At 48.0% G+C, this 17,171-nt stretch overlaps 1 protein-coding gene across 2 annotated transcripts in view; it reads left to right on the top strand.

Annotated features, from left to right (window-relative positions):
• The first annotated feature begins 8,206 nt into the window (after positions 1 to 8,206).
• The window catches only part of UBE2W (ubiquitin conjugating enzyme E2 W), a 156,145-nt gene continuing 147,180 nt past the window's right edge, over positions 8,207 to 17,171 (top strand). Inside the window, exon 1 of one of the 2 annotated variants that reach the window (XM_063923935.1) lies at positions 8,207 to 8,338. In XM_063923935.1, the coding sequence (XP_063780005.1) occupies positions 8,324 to 8,338 (15 nt within the window). In that variant the 5' untranslated portion in view covers positions 8,207 to 8,323. Of the gene's footprint in view, positions 8,339 to 10,291; positions 10,461 to 17,171 lie in introns of those variants that run through there. The other variant, XM_063923936.1, reaches the window with a different exon arrangement.

The following is a 17,171-nucleotide window of genomic DNA, read 5'->3' as shown; positions in this document are numbered from 1 at the left end:
AATTAAAATACCGTACTGCTATATATATATATATATATATATATATATATATATATAAATGACTCACCTTGACAAAGGGACCTGTGCGTCCCGAAACGTTGGAAACTTGGAGTGAATTTTAATACACTTGCTTCTTTAAGACCCTGAGTGCCGCTGACTGCTTTACTGCTTCTTGATATATTCAATCACTTCAGAGGGCACCAGGGCCCACTATTCTTCTACAGTGGGAGTGCCAGTCCAAGCTATTCATTTATATATATATATATATATATATATAGCAGTACGGTAGGCCACGGCTGTACCTACCTCTGTGTCGTCAGTGCACTCGTCGTCCATAAGTAATATAATACTATAGTATCCATCCATCTACATTGTATACCTGTGGTGGCTTTTAGTTGTGCGCATTAAAATATGGAGAACAAAAATGTGGAGGTTAAAAAAATAGGGAAAGATCAAGATCCACTTCCACCTCGTGCTGAAGCTGCTGCCACTAGTCATGGCCGAGACGATGAAATGCCATCAACGTCGTCTGCCAAGGCCGATGCCCAATGTCATAGTACAGAGCATGTAAAATCCAAAACACAAAAGATCAGTAAAATGACCCAAAAATCAAAATTAAAAGCGTCTGAGGAGAAGCGTAAACTTGCCAATATGCCATTTACGACACGGAGTGGCAAGGAACGGCTGAGGCCCTGGCCTATGTTCATGGCTAGTGGTTCAGCTTCACATGAGGATGGAAGCACTCATCCTCTAGCTAGAAAAAAAGAAAAGACTTAAGCTGGCAAAAGCACAGCAAAGAACTGTGCGTTCTTCGAAATCACAAATCCCCAAGGAGAGTCCAATTGTGTCGGTTGCGATGCCTGACCTTCCTCTTTTTTCTTTCATTTTTCTTTGCATCATGTGCTGTTTGGGGAGTATTGCAGTGCCACTCCTAGATGGGCCAGGTGTTTGTGTCGGCCACTAGGGTCGCTTAGCTTAGTCACACAGCTACCTCATTGCGCCTCTTTTTTTCTTTGCGTCATGTGCTGTTTGGGGAGTATTTTTTTGAAGGGCCATCCTGCGTGACACTGCAGTGCCACTCCTAGATGGGCCAGGTGTTTGTGTCGGCCACTAGGGTCGCTTAGCTTAGTCACACAGCTACCTCATTGCGCCTCTTTTTTTCTTTGCATCATGTGCTGTTTGGGGAGTATTTTTTTGAAGGGCCATCCTGTCTGACACTGCAGTGCCACTCCTAGATGGGCCAGGTGTTTGTGTCGGCCACTTGTGTCGCTTAGCTTAGCCATCCAGCGACCTCGGTGCAAATTTTAGGACTAAAAATAATATTGTGAGGTGTGAGGTGTTCAGAATAGACTGGAAATGAGTGGAAATTATGGTTATTGAGGTTAATAATACTATGGGATCAAAATGACCCCCAAATTCTATGATTTAAGCTGTTTTTTAGGGTTTTTTGAAAAAAACACCCGAATCCAAAACACACCCGAATCCGACAAAAAAAATTAGGTGAGGTTTTGCCAAAACGCATTCGAACCCAAAACACGGCCGCGGAACCGAACCCAAAACCAAAACACAAAACCCGAAAAATTTCCGGTGCACATCACTAATATATATATATGTGTGTGTACTGTCGAAGTCGAAAATATTAAACACACACATACCACGTGCAAACACCACACAGAAGTAGCCTCTGTGCGTGCGCATTTTTGCCGTGCGTGCACATACACGCACGCTATGTACACTGGTTCACGAGCCTTGCGTATTGGCGCGTGGTATGAGTAAATACGGTAGCATGAGCAATCGCACAGAAAAGCTACAAAGACATATTCAATATTCAGTTCATATAGTGCGCAATTTACACATTGGCCCTCATTCCGAGTTGATCGGTCGCAAGGCGAATTTAGCAGAGTTACACACGCTAAGCCGCCGCCTACTGGGAGTGTATCTTAGCTTCTTAAAATTGCGACCGATGTAATCGCAATATTGCGATTACAAACTACTTTGCAGTTTCTGAGTAACTTCAACCTTACTCTGCCTGTGCGATCAGTTCAGTGCTTGTCGTTCCTGGTTTGACGTCACAAACACACCCAGCGTTCGCTCAGACACTCCCCCGTTTCTCCAGCCACTCCTGCATTTTTTCCGGAAACGGTAGCGTTTTCAACCACACGCCCATAAAACGCTGTGTTTCCGCCCAGTAACACCCATTTCCTGTCAATCACATTACGATCGCCGGAGCGATGAAAAAGCCGTGAGTAAAAATACTATCTTCATTGTTAAATTACTTGGCGCAGTCGCAGTGCGAATATTGCGCATGCGTACTAAGCGGATTTTCATTGCGATGCGATGAAAAATACCGAGCGAACGACTCGGAATGAGGGCCATAGTCTCCACACACATTGCCAGCAAGTTACATTTACTCAGAGGGTAGAACAATAGAGTTATCCAGCTTTACAGGATGTGAGGGGACAGAACAAGGTTAGGACTTTGTGTTTGGTATCCAGATGTGCAGTATTTTGAGATCTACGTTCCGGTTGTTATGTGCAGTTAATCGCATGTTTCTGAGCATAGATATACACAGAATTCTAATATTCACTAATACTGTAAATACTGTACTCTTGATATTCGGCGGGAACCCGGCGGTGGAGACCTGTAGGCACACCTGGACCAAGCATCGCCCACTCATTCAATCCAACCTATGACCCCTCATGTACTGTAAATGACCTGCCCCTTGACCTATGGAAGAAGAGCTTACATTTCCTATTGTATTGTATTTAGACCCATTGTATAAAAGAGAGGCTCCCTGACCAGGCATCAGTCTATTCTCTGAAGGTCATCTTGCGAAGACTGACTGAGGCCCGGAGCCGGGAGCGCACGCGAATAAACATATGTACTATTGGTGTAGCTCTTCTCTGTAATATTGTTGTATCTTTTATCTGTATCTTTGAGTAAATATTGTTGATGCTTTGGACCACAACATAACATTTAACGACTGGTGTCGCATTCCATTTTTGTTTGGGGAATAAGGTGTATTCAGCCACACGTGTCGCTTCATTGTGCGCACAGCGCGTCGGCAAGTATACGCAACGTGCATACACATCTTAGTGATTATTGTTTACGTTTAGCGGCTGCAGCGGCCTGAACCACAGTGTGATTAGGTATTGCTTTTCCTTGTAAGTAAATAGAACTTTACAGTATAGACATATTTATGTTATAATATATATGCATGTATAATAATCGGTATTTATAAGTCTTATAAATCAATGTTATTGTGTGTGTGTGTGTGTGTGTGTGTGTGTGTGTGTGTGTGTGTGTGTGTGTGTGTGTATGTATGTGTATACACAGCAGTACTCGTATGCAGGGACATAGCTAGTACATTGTGGGCCCCATAGTAACATTTTGAAAGGGGATGCAGTCAATTTACCTCCAATCAAAATCCCGACTGTCGAAACCCCGACAGCAATTGACCGACGGTCAGAATCCCGACATGGACCAAATACCGACATGTAAAATGCCGACAGATCAAAATGCCGACATGAGTTTATAATTGAAACCGACTTGTTCATACTTTACCATCCCAGTGGACCTGGAGAGGGAATATAATAGTGTGCCGAGCGCATGCGAGGGGACGCGGTACACTTATATGGTGTCCATGTTGACCTACACACACAAAAAAAAACAAATAATGAAAACCGCATGTCTGTATTTTGAACTGTCTGTATTTTACATGTCGGTATTTTGACCTTGTCGGTATTTTAAATGTTGGGATTTTGTCCATGTCGGGATTTTGACCGTCGGTTAATTGCTGTCAGGATTTCGACCATCAGGCTTTTTGATTGGAGGCATTTCATACTGATCCCTTTGAAAGAGCCCCTGTTCCAATGCTCTGGAGAGACACCTCTCCTCAGCAGTTGGTAATACTGTATTATGCCCTATAATTGCATAGTAGTGTCTCAGTTAATTGTATGCCCCATAGTTTGTTTTATAAACCATAGTCGTGCCTTAGTTCATATTATGTCTTATTATAGTACTGCAAGTACACATTATGCAACACAGTACCCCCAATATTAGGACATACAGTGTCCCCAGTTTATATTATGCCACATTACAGCACCCCCTTTCCTTTATAACATCCACTAGATGTTATGATTTTAATTTTAAATCTTAGGGCCCCCCTCTCTTAAGTACCCCAGGCCCCCCAAAACCTTAATCCAGGTCTGATGACGTCAGTCCCCGATGGATCGGGCTGTGTGTATGCTCAACACAATGCCCGATCCGTCCATAGATATATCTGCCGATCAATTGATTGTCAGATATATTTATCAGTGTGTACCCACCTTAACAAAGAAATACTGCTCTGGTAAAGTTACCTATGTCAGGTATGCCTAACCCTCTGTCAGGTCTCTGGTTTTGTCTGTCCCTGGAGGGGGCACTAGTGGGTCAGTGCAGGTGTGGTGTATAAAAACGAGGAGGCCTTAGAAAAGTCCTGCGCATATGCGCTGATGTTTATTATGTCACAGAGGTCACAGAGCAATGGAATAACAGATGGAATGGAATGCAATTGATAATAACTTGGAACCGGCAGTAGCAGGAAATGAAATATGGATAATAACTGGTACAACTGATAATAGGAATAATGAACGGTAACTTAATCCAAGGAAATTAATATTCAAAAGTCACTGGTAACGCAAATGAGGAATGAAGATAACTTGATAACTGGATGCAAACGGTTTTGAAAAATATAACTGAAGCAGACAGAACTCCAGTAAATGTAGAAAGGCACACAGTCTCTGTAACACACAAGTTCTTATAGCCAAGCAAGGCCCAGGCAGGAGACAGTCCTAACACTGCAAGTTTGTTAAATGCTGGATGCAATGCACAGAATGGAATGCTGGTAATTAGGTGCACAGGTTAGGCAATGAATAAACACCTGAGGAGAGTCTCTTACTGCAGATGGATTGTAGCAGGCTGTGGCTGGAGTCTGAAGCAGGCAGGAGAAATGAAGACTGGAAAATGAGACGTTGAGAATAACCACAGGGAATGACTGGAGATAGGAACACAGGAACCAGGAGATCTTGCACACCGAATATGACTCATTGTCCAAGTCAATGAGACTGAGCCACGGACTGGAACTTATACCCCTTGCTCTGTGATGATTGGATGTTGAATTTTGTGAGAACACAAACCGCTGGATTGGGTGTCTGGATCAGCTGAGCGTAGGTGTCATGGCGGCGCCCATACCAGACAGACGCCGGCACACAGCGGGAAACACACTGGATGCGGTTCAGGGGTACTCAGTGACATTAGTTATGACGCTCGTGGACAGTGCATTCACGTAGCCGCGACTGGGGCCATGACCTGCGCTGATAAGTGAGATGCTGCTGAACGCCGATTCCTGACACCCTCCTTGCTAGCGAGGAAGTTGAAGTTTAGCCAAGGAGACTCCAGGTTTTCTCTTTTTCCAAAGAAATTCATTAAATAGCGATAAACAATAATTTTGGTCTTTGTTAGTTAAGCTAAGGGGTAACATTTGTATGAGATATGACAGCTTATGAAAGATATGCTTTTCACTACTGGCACACGGCCACGTAAAGAGAGAGGTAACAATGGCTAACCATCTAGAATGCGTAACATTTTTGACAATTGAGGGGTGAATGTTGGCTTTATAAAAACCAGCAAGGGAGGGGGTGATATTAACACCTAGATATTTCATAAAACCACTTGCCTTAGATTAGATGAGCTGAAGGGCAGCGGATCATAAATGGGTAAGGAGCCCAAAGGCAAATATTCAAATTTGTGAAAGTTTACTTTATATCCTGCAAAGGGTGAGTAAGTCAGTTACAGTGGGCACGGAGTTAGCCGGGTTACTAATAAATAAAAGCATGTCATCAGCGAAAAGAGCTAGCATCGGCTCCCTAGGCCCAATCCGTATCCCTGCATAAGATCTGCTGTTCCTAAGGGTAATAGCTAGGGGATCTACTGCTAGAGAGAACAACAAAGGTGATAGAGAGCATGTCACTGTCACACCGAATGGGTGTTCGTTGAGGAAGTGGACACCACAGCAGGGAGTAACTGAGGCGGCCGAATGTAGTTCCTTCTCATACAACTAGGAGTCTAGAGAACTGGAGGACACTGGTGAAAGAAGGCTTGTCGAAGAGAGGAAGATTACTAGATTGTCGTAGCTGAAGAAAACTGAAGAAACCTGCTAAAGAATGAATGCTGAATAGTCGTGACTGATGAACACTGAAGTATACTGCTGAAGAATGAATGCTGGATAGTCGTGACTGAAGAACACAGAGGAACACTGCTGAAGAATGGATGCTGAATAGCCGTGACTGAAGAACACTGCTGAAGAATGGATGCCGAGTAGTCGTGATTGAAGAACACTGAAGAACACCGCTGAAGAATAGATGCTGGATAATCGTGACTGAAGAACACTGCTGAAGAATGGATGCTTAATAATCAAGACCGAAGAATACTGCTGAAGAAAGGATGCTGAGTAGTCGTAACTGAAGAACACTGAGGAACACTGCTAAGGATGTTGGATAGTTGTGACTGAGAAGCACAGCAGATTTCCAGAAAGCTACCCGGGGATGCCGCCCGGAGCGAGGACAACTGCGGACAGTGGAACAGAGGGACTCCAGCGGAGATGCAGCAAGAGACAGCAGGATGACCAAAAGAGCAGAACCCCCGGCTAAACCTCCCTGAACTGATAGATGCTGTGCGCATGCACACGGCATCTGTTCAGTGAGCACCGGCTGCTATGCAAAGCAGAGCAGCTGTGATCACTGGTTCTCCCAAGCTGCCCACCCGCCCACAGGACACTGTGGCCCGCGGGTGTGACAGTGTCCAATTAGCGGGACTGTCCCTCTGTATTCGGGACAGTTGGGAGGTATGCACCCGCCACACTCCTATAACATGGCCAGAAGATGAATTTTTTTTGCAATTCTTTTCACACCACCTCCCAGACACTGTCCATTACTTTGCCTCATCTGGACGCATGGTCCAGATACCAGCTCTACTATACGCAGTAGCGCCATGGAGGATAACACGTGTTATAGGGGTTTCCAGAATATTTTGTGCATGATCAGTAGCAAATAATTGTCCAAATTTGGGAGTCTAGTCTACCAGAAATTCCAGGATTCAAGTATTCTGTGCACGGCATGTCTCAGACGGGATCTGGTCTCTAAGGGTGTGTACACACGGTGAGATCCTTGCTATGTCCTATTTTTACTTGCGATTTCCCTTGAACTCCCCGGAGCCCAGATAGGACAGATTTTGACTAACTTTTCTTGAGATCTGTACTATGTGTGCTTACGATTTTGGCTTATGTGAGATTTTGGCTTATGTGAGATGTCATTGACATGTGAGATGAACTAGATAGGACACCGATCTAGCAAGGATTGACTTGCCTGCACAGCCTATCTTTTCTTGCGATGCCGACCTGGCGGGACCGTGCATCGGGATCGCAAGGTGACTTTCACCTTGCGATCTGCACTAACTTTTCTTACGATTTTGACTATATAGTCAAAATCTTAAGAAAAAATCTCACCGTGTGTACACACCCTTAGTCGACAGTAACTAGGTCGACAATGTCTAGGTCGACCACTATTGGTCGACAGTAACTAGGTCGACAGGGTGTCTAGGTCAAAAGGGGATTTAGGTTGACATGTTCTAGGTCGACAGGTCACAAGGTCGACATGGGTTTTTCACAATTTTTTTCTTTTTTTGAACCTTTTCATACTTAACGATCCACGTGGACTACGATTGGAACGGTAATTTGTGCCAAACGAAGCGGTAGCGAACTGATGGTACCATGCCCGAAGCAGCGAAGCGAGCCATGCGAGGGGACGCGGTGCACTAATTGGGGTTCCCGGTCACTCTACGAAGAAAACGACACCAAAATAACATAAAAAACTCATGTCGACCTAGAACATGTCGACCTAGACACCCTGTCGACCTAGTTACTGTCAACCAATAGTGGTCGACCTAGTTACTGTCGACCTCCAATACCACACCCGTCTCAGACAGATGGGATGGGTGTAATGTTCATTTAGTTCAGAATGTTGTTTGTTATGTTCTGAATGCAGTAAGATAACTGTGTCATTATATAGCATCACCCAGCTGCAACCACCTGCCAGGCTGCTCTCCTGACAGCAGCAGCGCATGCGCACACACAGCTCTCTACCGCTGCGGCATCAGCGCATGCGCAGCACCCGGCTAATGCAGCTGAAGCAGGAGCGCAGCACGCTGCTCATCTCAGCGCTTCCTCTGACGTCTCCGGCACGTGAGATGTGACGTCACCTCAGGAGGGAGGGGGTGGGTTCCTATCATGGCGTCAATGCAGGTGAGTGCTGCGCGAATCCGGCTGACCCGGATCCTTACCCCCCTCAATGTCGTAGCCTGCGAGTAGTAGGTCCTGGGTGGGGAATCTGAAGTCAGCAGTGGGCGCCTCTCCCATTAGTTTACTGTTAGTTATGTGTCCTCTATGGTGACAGTGGATAAGTCCGTGTTATATCACCTGTTACCTCCCAGACACACAGGCTGCCCTCCCTGTCCTGTTATTGACACACAGGCTGCCCTCCCTGTCCTGTTATTGACACACAGACTGCCCCCTGTCCTGTTACTGCCACACAGGCTGCCCTCCCTGCCCTGTTACTGCCACACAGGCAGCCCTCCCTGCCCTGTTACTGCCACACAGGCTGCCCTCCCTGCCCTGTTACTGACACACAGGCTGCCCTCCCTGCCCTGTTACTGACACACAGGCTGTCTTGTTACTGACACACAGGCTGCCCTCCATGCCCTGTTACTGCCACACAGGCTGCCCTCCCTGCCCTGTCACTGGTACTGCCACACAGGCTGCCCTCCCTGCCCTGTTACTGACACACAGGCTGCCCTCCCTGCCCTGTTACTGACACACAGGCTGTCCTGTTACTGACACACAGGCTGCCCTCCATGCCCTGTTACTGACACACAGGCTGCCCTCCCTGCTCTGTTACTGACACACAGGCTGCCCTCCCTGCTCTGTTACTGACACACAGGCTGCCCTCCCTGCTCTGTTACTGACACACAGGCTGCCCTCCCTGCTCTGTTACTGACACACAGGCTGCCCTCCCTGCTCTGTTACTGACACACAGGCTGCCCTCCCTGCTCTGTTACTGACACACAGGCTGCCCTCCCTGCCCTGTTACTGACACACAGGCTGCCCGGTTACTGACACACGGGCTGCCCTCCCCGGCCTGTCACTGAGACGCGGGCTGCCCTCCCCTGGCCTGTCACTGAGACGCGGGCTGCCCTCCCCTGGCCTGTCACTGAGACGCGGGCTGCCCTCCCCTGGCCTGTCACTGAGACGCGGGCTGCCCTCCCCTGGCCTGTCACTGAGACGTGGGCTGCCCTCCCCTGGCCTGTCACGGAGACGCGGGCTGCCCTCCCCTGGCCTGTCACGGAGACGCGGGCTGCCCTCCCCTGGCCTGTCACGGAGACGCGGGCTGCCCTCCCCTGGCCTGTCACGGAGACGCGGGCTGCCCTCCCCTGGCCTGTCACTGAGACGCGGGCTGCCCTCCCCTGGCCTGTCACTGAGACGCGGGCTGCCCTCCCCTGGCCTGTCACTGAGATGCGGGCTGTCCCCCCTCCCTCCCCTCCCTCCCTTCCCTCCCCTCCCTCCCTTCCCTCCCTTCCCTCCCTCCCCTCCCTCCCCTCCCTTCCCTCCCTCCCCTCCCCTCCCTCCCCTCCCTTCCCTCCCTCCCCTCCCCACAACCACCGTGTTGCCTCCCTGACATGCAGGCCCCCCCGCCCTTTCATTGACATGCAGGCTGTCCCCCCCGTGACCTGTTACCTCCCTGCCACGCAGACTGCCCCCCCCCCCCACCTTGTTACCTCCCTGCCACGCAGGCTCCCCGCCCCCTCTGCCCTGTCACTGACACGCAGGCTGTCCCCCCCCGTCCCCCCACCCATGCCCTGTTACCTCCCTGACACGCAGGCTGCCCCCCCCCCCCCCTGTTACCTCCCTGACACTCAGGCTGCCCCCACTGCCCTGCTCCTGACACGCAGGCTTCTCCCACTGCCCTGCTCCTGACACGCAGGCTGCCCCTCCCCCTCCCCCCCTGCCCAGCCCCTGACACGCAGGCTGCCCTGCCCCTGACACGCAGGCTGCCCCCCCCTGCCCTGCCCCTGACACGCAGGCTGCCCCCCCCTGCCCTGTCCCTGACACGCAGGCTGCCCCCCCCCCCCCCCCGCCTGCCCCTGACACGCAGGCTGCCCCCCCCTCCCCCCTGCCCTGTTAACCTCGTGACATACAGCTGTCAGCTGCTCTTATTCCATGCAGATGCAAGCTGAACCTCTGCCCTGTTAGTCCTAAAATGTTTAGGCTATAAAATGTTCTAAAAAGCCTTGTAGATGAGAAATTAGGGCTGTCAGTGCTTTTGCTACTCTTTAATGTTCGTCCTCTGGAAGTCATTGGTGTTTGTTAGGTAAGCTTTGTCCCCTTGATAGTTGGACTATGGTTGTGCAGCAGTTTTAGGTAACATAAGCCATGCATTTTTAATTTTAAGTTGTTTTATTTTAAGATAAGGTGCTCTCTGTCTCTGCATTAATGTACATGCATCCACTAACCCTTATTAAACCTGTTACACATGAGTAAATAGAGGTGACATTGGAATCCATTGTTTTCAATCTTGTCATAGCTGGTTGCAATAGAATTTGTGGTCAGGAACATTGTGGTACAGCTCAGTTTTTTTTCATTTTCAGCTAAATCAAACGTATGTATGTGAGTGGAGTTTCCTTCATAGACCTCCTCAAATACAAGTTTGAAAGCTTACTGACCACCAGGTGATACACACATGCAATTTCAGCTTCAGTCTCTGAAACACCAGTAGGTTTAGGGGGTTGGGTTCCCGGTTTAGGAATACGTTTTGTGTGCACAGTAAAGTTCATCGTTACTGCTTCTGTTGGTAGTACCCCTTATTCTGTAATGTGATATAGCCCTTTGTCATTATGTCAGTTTTGGTTATAGCGGAATGTCCTTCAAGTTTCTAGAAGGTTGTAATAAAAATTGGCTACGTTTTTTCAAATGACAGTGTTGCAATTTGTTAAATTCGCACATTTATGTTATTTGCATACTTTGAGGAGATTAATTGAAATTTTGCCTTTATGTAACCCAGAGAGATGGATTGTACTTTGTTGTTTGTTCTCCTCAGGTGTATTTCTGCAAGGAGCTGTTAGTAATTATGTTTGATTTATGTAATGCAAATTAGCCAATGAAATCAAATGTGTCGTTGCTATAGTTTGGCCGCAATTGCTAAATAATCCCCAAGGCGTACAGAAAATAATCACCTTGCCATTAGGTCTGAAAAGTGCATAGACCAGTGGTTCTCAAACTGTGTGTGCCTAGGCACCCTGGGGTGCCTCAGGACACTTGCAGGGGTGCCTTGTATTGGTGGTCCAGGACCAGTTCAAATTATTTATGGTCAATGTAATAGGCAAAACCAGTGCTGGTGGCCCTCAATCATAAAATATGGGGACAAACAGAAGCAAATTTTGTCCCTCACCACACAGTTGAACTTAAGGATGATATATAAACACAATTATCTTAATTTAATGTAAAATTTATTTGTAAAGTTCTCAATAAGAAACTTTAAGAAACGATTGGCCTAGGGGTGCCGTGAAAAATAAAAATAAAATTCTGCTAGTCTAGGGCGCCGTGATTCAAAAATGTTGGCATAGACTGTTTATTCTTTAATTCGGAAGATTGGTAAAACCATTTTTGGGGGGGGTTGTTAAAACAATACACACACAGAGTTCCTGTTGCCCTTCCAAGTACTGCCGTCTCATACACATATATATTTATGTTAAGATTCGTATGGCTCAAGAATTCTTGTTCTCATGCAGATGTACACAGTTCAATTTTCATAGATGAAACATAGATTGTTCTGCTAAAAATATATATTTGACTTATTGGGGGCAATTCAGTAGTTTTTTTGGTGCCCAAAAGCAAGCAGGCACGCCTGCATTACGTATCTCACTTTTTGCGCCCAAATGCCCTTAGTTGGGACACGTAGAGCAGCTAAACCCATGCAAAGTACTGGGCAGTGTACCTAAACGGTCTTTTCCATACATTTTTGCTTGCTATCTCATGGAGGGTTGTGAGCATACATAATGCATCATGTCAGATCTGTAAATCAATTGAACAGCTCTGTCAGGCACCTGTTAGTTATGAACACCCAAAACAAAATTGAATTCCCCCAATTGTCTGCATAGCTAAATGTTAGGTTTTCATTGCTAATTTTATTGTGAAAAGGATATTTACCTCTAACTTGTTTTTATTTTGTACGCATGGTTCCATTTCCTATGTTCAATTTTTCTGATTTATAAAGCATTGTGTTCTTCTTGGTGGACGTTCCCCCCATTAGTAACCCCTTACCCCTTTGTGGGTGCCTTTGTACCCATAGCCTTAACATATAAATTCCATATGAGCTACCGGGTGTAGTATTGTATGCCAGCGGCCGGGCTCCCGGCGACCAGCATACCGGCGCCGGCATCCCGTCCGCCGGCATACTGACAGTGTGGCGAGCGCAAATGAGCCCCTTGCGGGCACGGTGGCGCGCTAGGCGGCCGCGCTATTTATTCTCCCTCCAGGGGGGTCGTGGACCCTCAGGAGGGAGATAGTGTCGGTATGCTGGCTGTCGGGATTCCGGCGCCGGTATACTGTGCGCCGGGATCCCGACAGCCGGCAAACTGAAGACCACCCGAGCTACCACCTTGTGATCCACAAATTTACTGGAGAGGACGACAAACCAGTAAGTATCTGAACCTAAAGTACAGTACAATCTTTGGATCAGTGCTGGTCTTTCACATCCCACTTAAGTGTACGCTTTCTATGGGAGGATGAATTCTAGCAGCTGTTATTGCACACAAGGTGGCGAGTCTTGTGCGGCAATTGTATGATAAGAGAAGGTATTCCAGATGAGGAAGCCCAACCAGACCTTACTTTCCAGGGGAGGATTCCTAATTTGGGACACTTTGGTTTGATCACCATACTCCTTTAGGCATTGCAGATATTGAGGCCGAAGCTTTGTATGGTGGAATGACCTACTTTCCAGTGCAGGCTATTCAATTGGTGGCACTAAGGTTTATTTTCCCTGCCTTCTAATTTCTTTTCCAGTAAACAGACCAGGGGCGTAACTAGATTTTTTTTTTTCCCCCCAAGCCAAAACCTTCTCTGGCGCCCCCCCTTCATAATTGGCACTAGTAAAGCGATGAAGCTGCAAAAAAAAGGGGTGTGGCCTTGCTGAAATGGGCATGGCTTTGCCTAACGGGGAGTGGCATTGCAGGAAAAGACTACCTTATACCCCAGTTTTGCAACCTGCACGCCCAGACGTCGGCCACCACAGGAAAAAAAATAATCCTGATTCATGCCCCTTACATTATTTGTCATTTTTCCTTCTTATAGTAATGCCCATTATACATTATGCCACATACTGCAATGGCCCTTAGACATTATACCACACACAATAATGCCCATGACACAATATGCCACACACCATAACGCCCCGACACATTATGCCACACACCGTAATGTCTGTGACACATTATGATACGTATCGCAATACCCGATATACATTGTTACACACTGCAATGCCCCTGATACATTATAGCACATACAATGCCTGTGACACTTTGACACACACCGCAATGTCCGTGATACATTATGCTACACACTGCAATGACCCTGAGACATTATACCACATACCACAATGCCCGTGATATAGTATACCACACACCGTAATGCCTGTGACACATCATGACACACACCGCAATGCCAATTACACATTAAGTCCTACAGGAAGGCTTCTAATTACTTTTCTCTGACGTCCTAGTGGATGCTGGGAACTCCGTAGGGACCATGGGGAATAGACGGGCTCCGCAGGAGACTGGGCACTCTAAACAAAAGATTAGGTACTATCTGGTGTGCACTGGCTCCTCCCTCTATGCCCCTCCTCCAGACCTCAGTTAGAATCTGTGCCCGGCCAGAGCTGGGCGCTCCTAGTGGGCTCTCCTGAGCTTACTAGTAAAGAAAGTATTTATTAGGTTTTTTATTTTCAGTGAGCTTCTGCTGGCAACAGACTCACTGCTACGTGGGACTAAGGGGAGAGAAGCAAACCTACCTGCTTGCAGCTAGCTTGTGCTTCTTAGGCTACTGGACACCATTTGCTCCAGAGGGTTCGAACACAGGCACATGTCCTCGATCGTCCGTTCCCGGAGCCGCGCCGCCGTCCCCCTTGCAGAGCCAGAAGAACAGAAGCTAGAAGACGACGAAATCGGCGGCTGAAGACTCCTGTCTTCATTAAGGTAGCGCACAGCACCGCAGCTGTGCGCCATTGCTCCCAGCACACTTAAACACTCCGGTCACTGTAGGGTGCAGGGCGCTGGGGGGGGGGGGCGCCCTGGGCTGCAATTGAAGTACCTTTGGCATAAAAATACATATATACAGTCTAGCACTGTATATATGTAAAAACCCCCGCCATTATTTTACACTGAAAGCGGGACAGAAGCCCGCCACTGAGGGGGCGGGGCCTTCTTCCTCAGCACACCAGCGCCATTTTTTCTTCACAGCTCCGCTGGAAGCAGCTCCCCAGGCTCTCCCCTGCAGTATCCAGGTACAAGACGGGTTAAAAAGAGAGGGGGGGCACATAAATTTAGGCGCAAAGAATACAAAAAAAGCAGCTATTGGGTATATCACTTATTAGCAGTGAAAATCCCTGTGTTATATAGCGCTGTGGTGTGTGCTGGCATACTCTCTCTCTGTCTCCCCAAAGGACTTTGTGGGGTCCTGTCCTCAGTCTGAGCATTCCCTGTGTGTGTGCGGTGTGTCGGTACGGCTGTGTCGACATGTTTGATGAGGAAGGTTACGTGGAGGCGGAGCAAGGGCAGATAAGTTTGGTATCGCCCCCGTCGGGGCCGACACCTGATTGGATGGATATGTGGAAGGTCTTAAATGACAATGTAAACTCCTTACATAAAAGGTTTGATGACGCTGCAGCCTTGGGACAGCCGGGGTCTCAGCCCGCGCCTGCCCAGGCGACTCAGAAACCGTCAGGGGCTCATAAACGCCCTCTATCTCAGATGGTTGATACAGATGTCGACACAGAGTCCGACTCCAGTGTCGACGATGATGAGGCACATTTACAGTCTAAAATGACCAAGGCCATCCGATACATGATTATTGCAATGAAAAATGTATTACACATTTCTGAGAGTAACCCGGTTAATACCAAGAGGGTTTATATGTTTGGGGAGAAATAGCAGCCAGTGACTTTTCCCCCATCTGATGAATTAAATGAATTGTGTGAAGAAGCGTGGAGTTCCCCTGATAAGAAATTAGTGATTTCTAATAGGTTACTGATGGCGTACCCTTTCCCGCCAACGGACGGGTTACGTTGGGAAACATCCCCTAGGGTGGACAAGGCGCTGACACGCTTATCTAAAAAGGTGGCCCTGCCGTCTCAGGATACGGCCACCCTAAAGGAGCCTGCGGATAGAAAGCAGGAAGCTATCCTGAAGTCAGTGTATACACACTCTGGTACTCTACTGAGACCTGCTATTGCTTCAGCCTGGATGTGTAGTGCTGTAGCAGCGTGGACAGATACTTTGTTAGACGACATAGATTCCCTCGACAGAGATACTGTTTTGCTAACCCTGGGCCATATCAAAGACGTCGTCTTATATATGCGAGATGCTCAGAGGGACATTTGCCTGCTGGGCTCTAGAATTAATGCTATGTCCATTTCTGCCAGGAGGGTCTTTGGACTTGGCAATGGACAGGAGATGCTGATTCTAAAAAACACATGGAGGTTTTGCCTTATAAGGGTGAGGAATTGTTTGGGGACGGTCTGTCGGACCTCGTGTCTACAGCGACAGCTGGAAAGTCCACTTTCTTGCCTCAGGTTTCCTCACAGCCTAAGAAAGCACCGTATTATCAAATGCAGTCCTTTCGTTCCCAAAAAGGCAAGAGGGTCAGGGGTGCATCCTTCCTTGGCAGGGGTAGAGGTAAGAAGCTGCACCATGCAGCCAGTTCCCAGGAACATAAGTCCTCCCCTGCTTCCACTAAGTCCACCGCATGACGTTGGGGCTCCACAGGCGGAGCCAGGTGCGGTGGGGGCGCGTCTCCGAAACTTCAGCAGCCAGTGGGTTCGCTCACAGGTGGATCTCTGGGCTATACAAATTGTATCTCAGGGATACAAGCTGGAGTTCGAAGCGACTCCCCCCCGCCGTTACCTCAAATCAGCCTTGCCAGCTTCCCCCATGGAAAGGGAGGTAGTGCTGGCGGCAATTCACAAGCTGTACCTCCAGCAAGTGATTGTCAGGGTCCCCCTCCTTCAACAGGGAAGGGGTTACTACTCCACAATGTTTGTGGTACCGAAACCGGACGGTTCGGTGAGACCCATTCTGAATTTAAAGTCCTTGAACACTTATATAAAGAAATTCAAGATCAAAATGGAATCGCTCAGAGCAGTTATTGCAAGCCTGGAAGAGGGGGATTTTATGGTGTCGCTGGACATCAAAGATGCTTACTTGCATGTCCCCATTTACCCACTTCACCAGGAGTACCTCAGATTTGTGGTACAGGACTGTCATTACCAGTTCCAGACGTTGCCGTTAGGCCTGTCCACGGCACCGAGAATATTTACCAAGGTAATGGCCGAAATGATGATACTCCTTCGGCAGAAGGGAGTTATAATTATCCCGTACTTGGACGATCTCCTCATAAAGGCGAGGTCCAGGGAGCAGTTGTTGATCAGCGTAACACTCTCTCAGGAAGTGTTGCAACAGCACGGCTGGATTCTGAATGTTCCAAAGTCGCAGCTGATTCCTACGACGTGTCTGCTTTTCCTGGGCATGATTCTGGACACAGAACAGAAGAAGGTGTTTCTCCCGGTGGAGAAGGCCCAGGAATTAGCATCTCTGGTCAGGGACCTCCTGAAACCAAAACAGGTATCGGTGCATCACTGCACACGAGTCCTGGGAAAGATGGTGGCTTCATACGAAGCCATTCCCTTCGGCAGGTTCCATGCGAGGATCTTTCAGTGGGATCTGTTGGACAATTGGTCCGGATCGCATCTTCAGATGCATCGGCTGATCACCCTGTCCCCAAGGGCCAGGGTGTCTCTTCTGTGGTGGCTGCA

This window comes from Pseudophryne corroboree, chromosome 5 (assembly GCF_028390025.1).
Source record: "Pseudophryne corroboree isolate aPseCor3 chromosome 5, aPseCor3.hap2, whole genome shotgun sequence".
Classification (NCBI taxonomy): Eukaryota; Metazoa; Chordata; class Amphibia; order Anura; family Myobatrachidae; genus Pseudophryne; species Pseudophryne corroboree.
The sequence above is the reverse complement of the archived record's forward strand: the minus strand, read 5'-3'. Positions and strand labels throughout refer to the sequence as shown.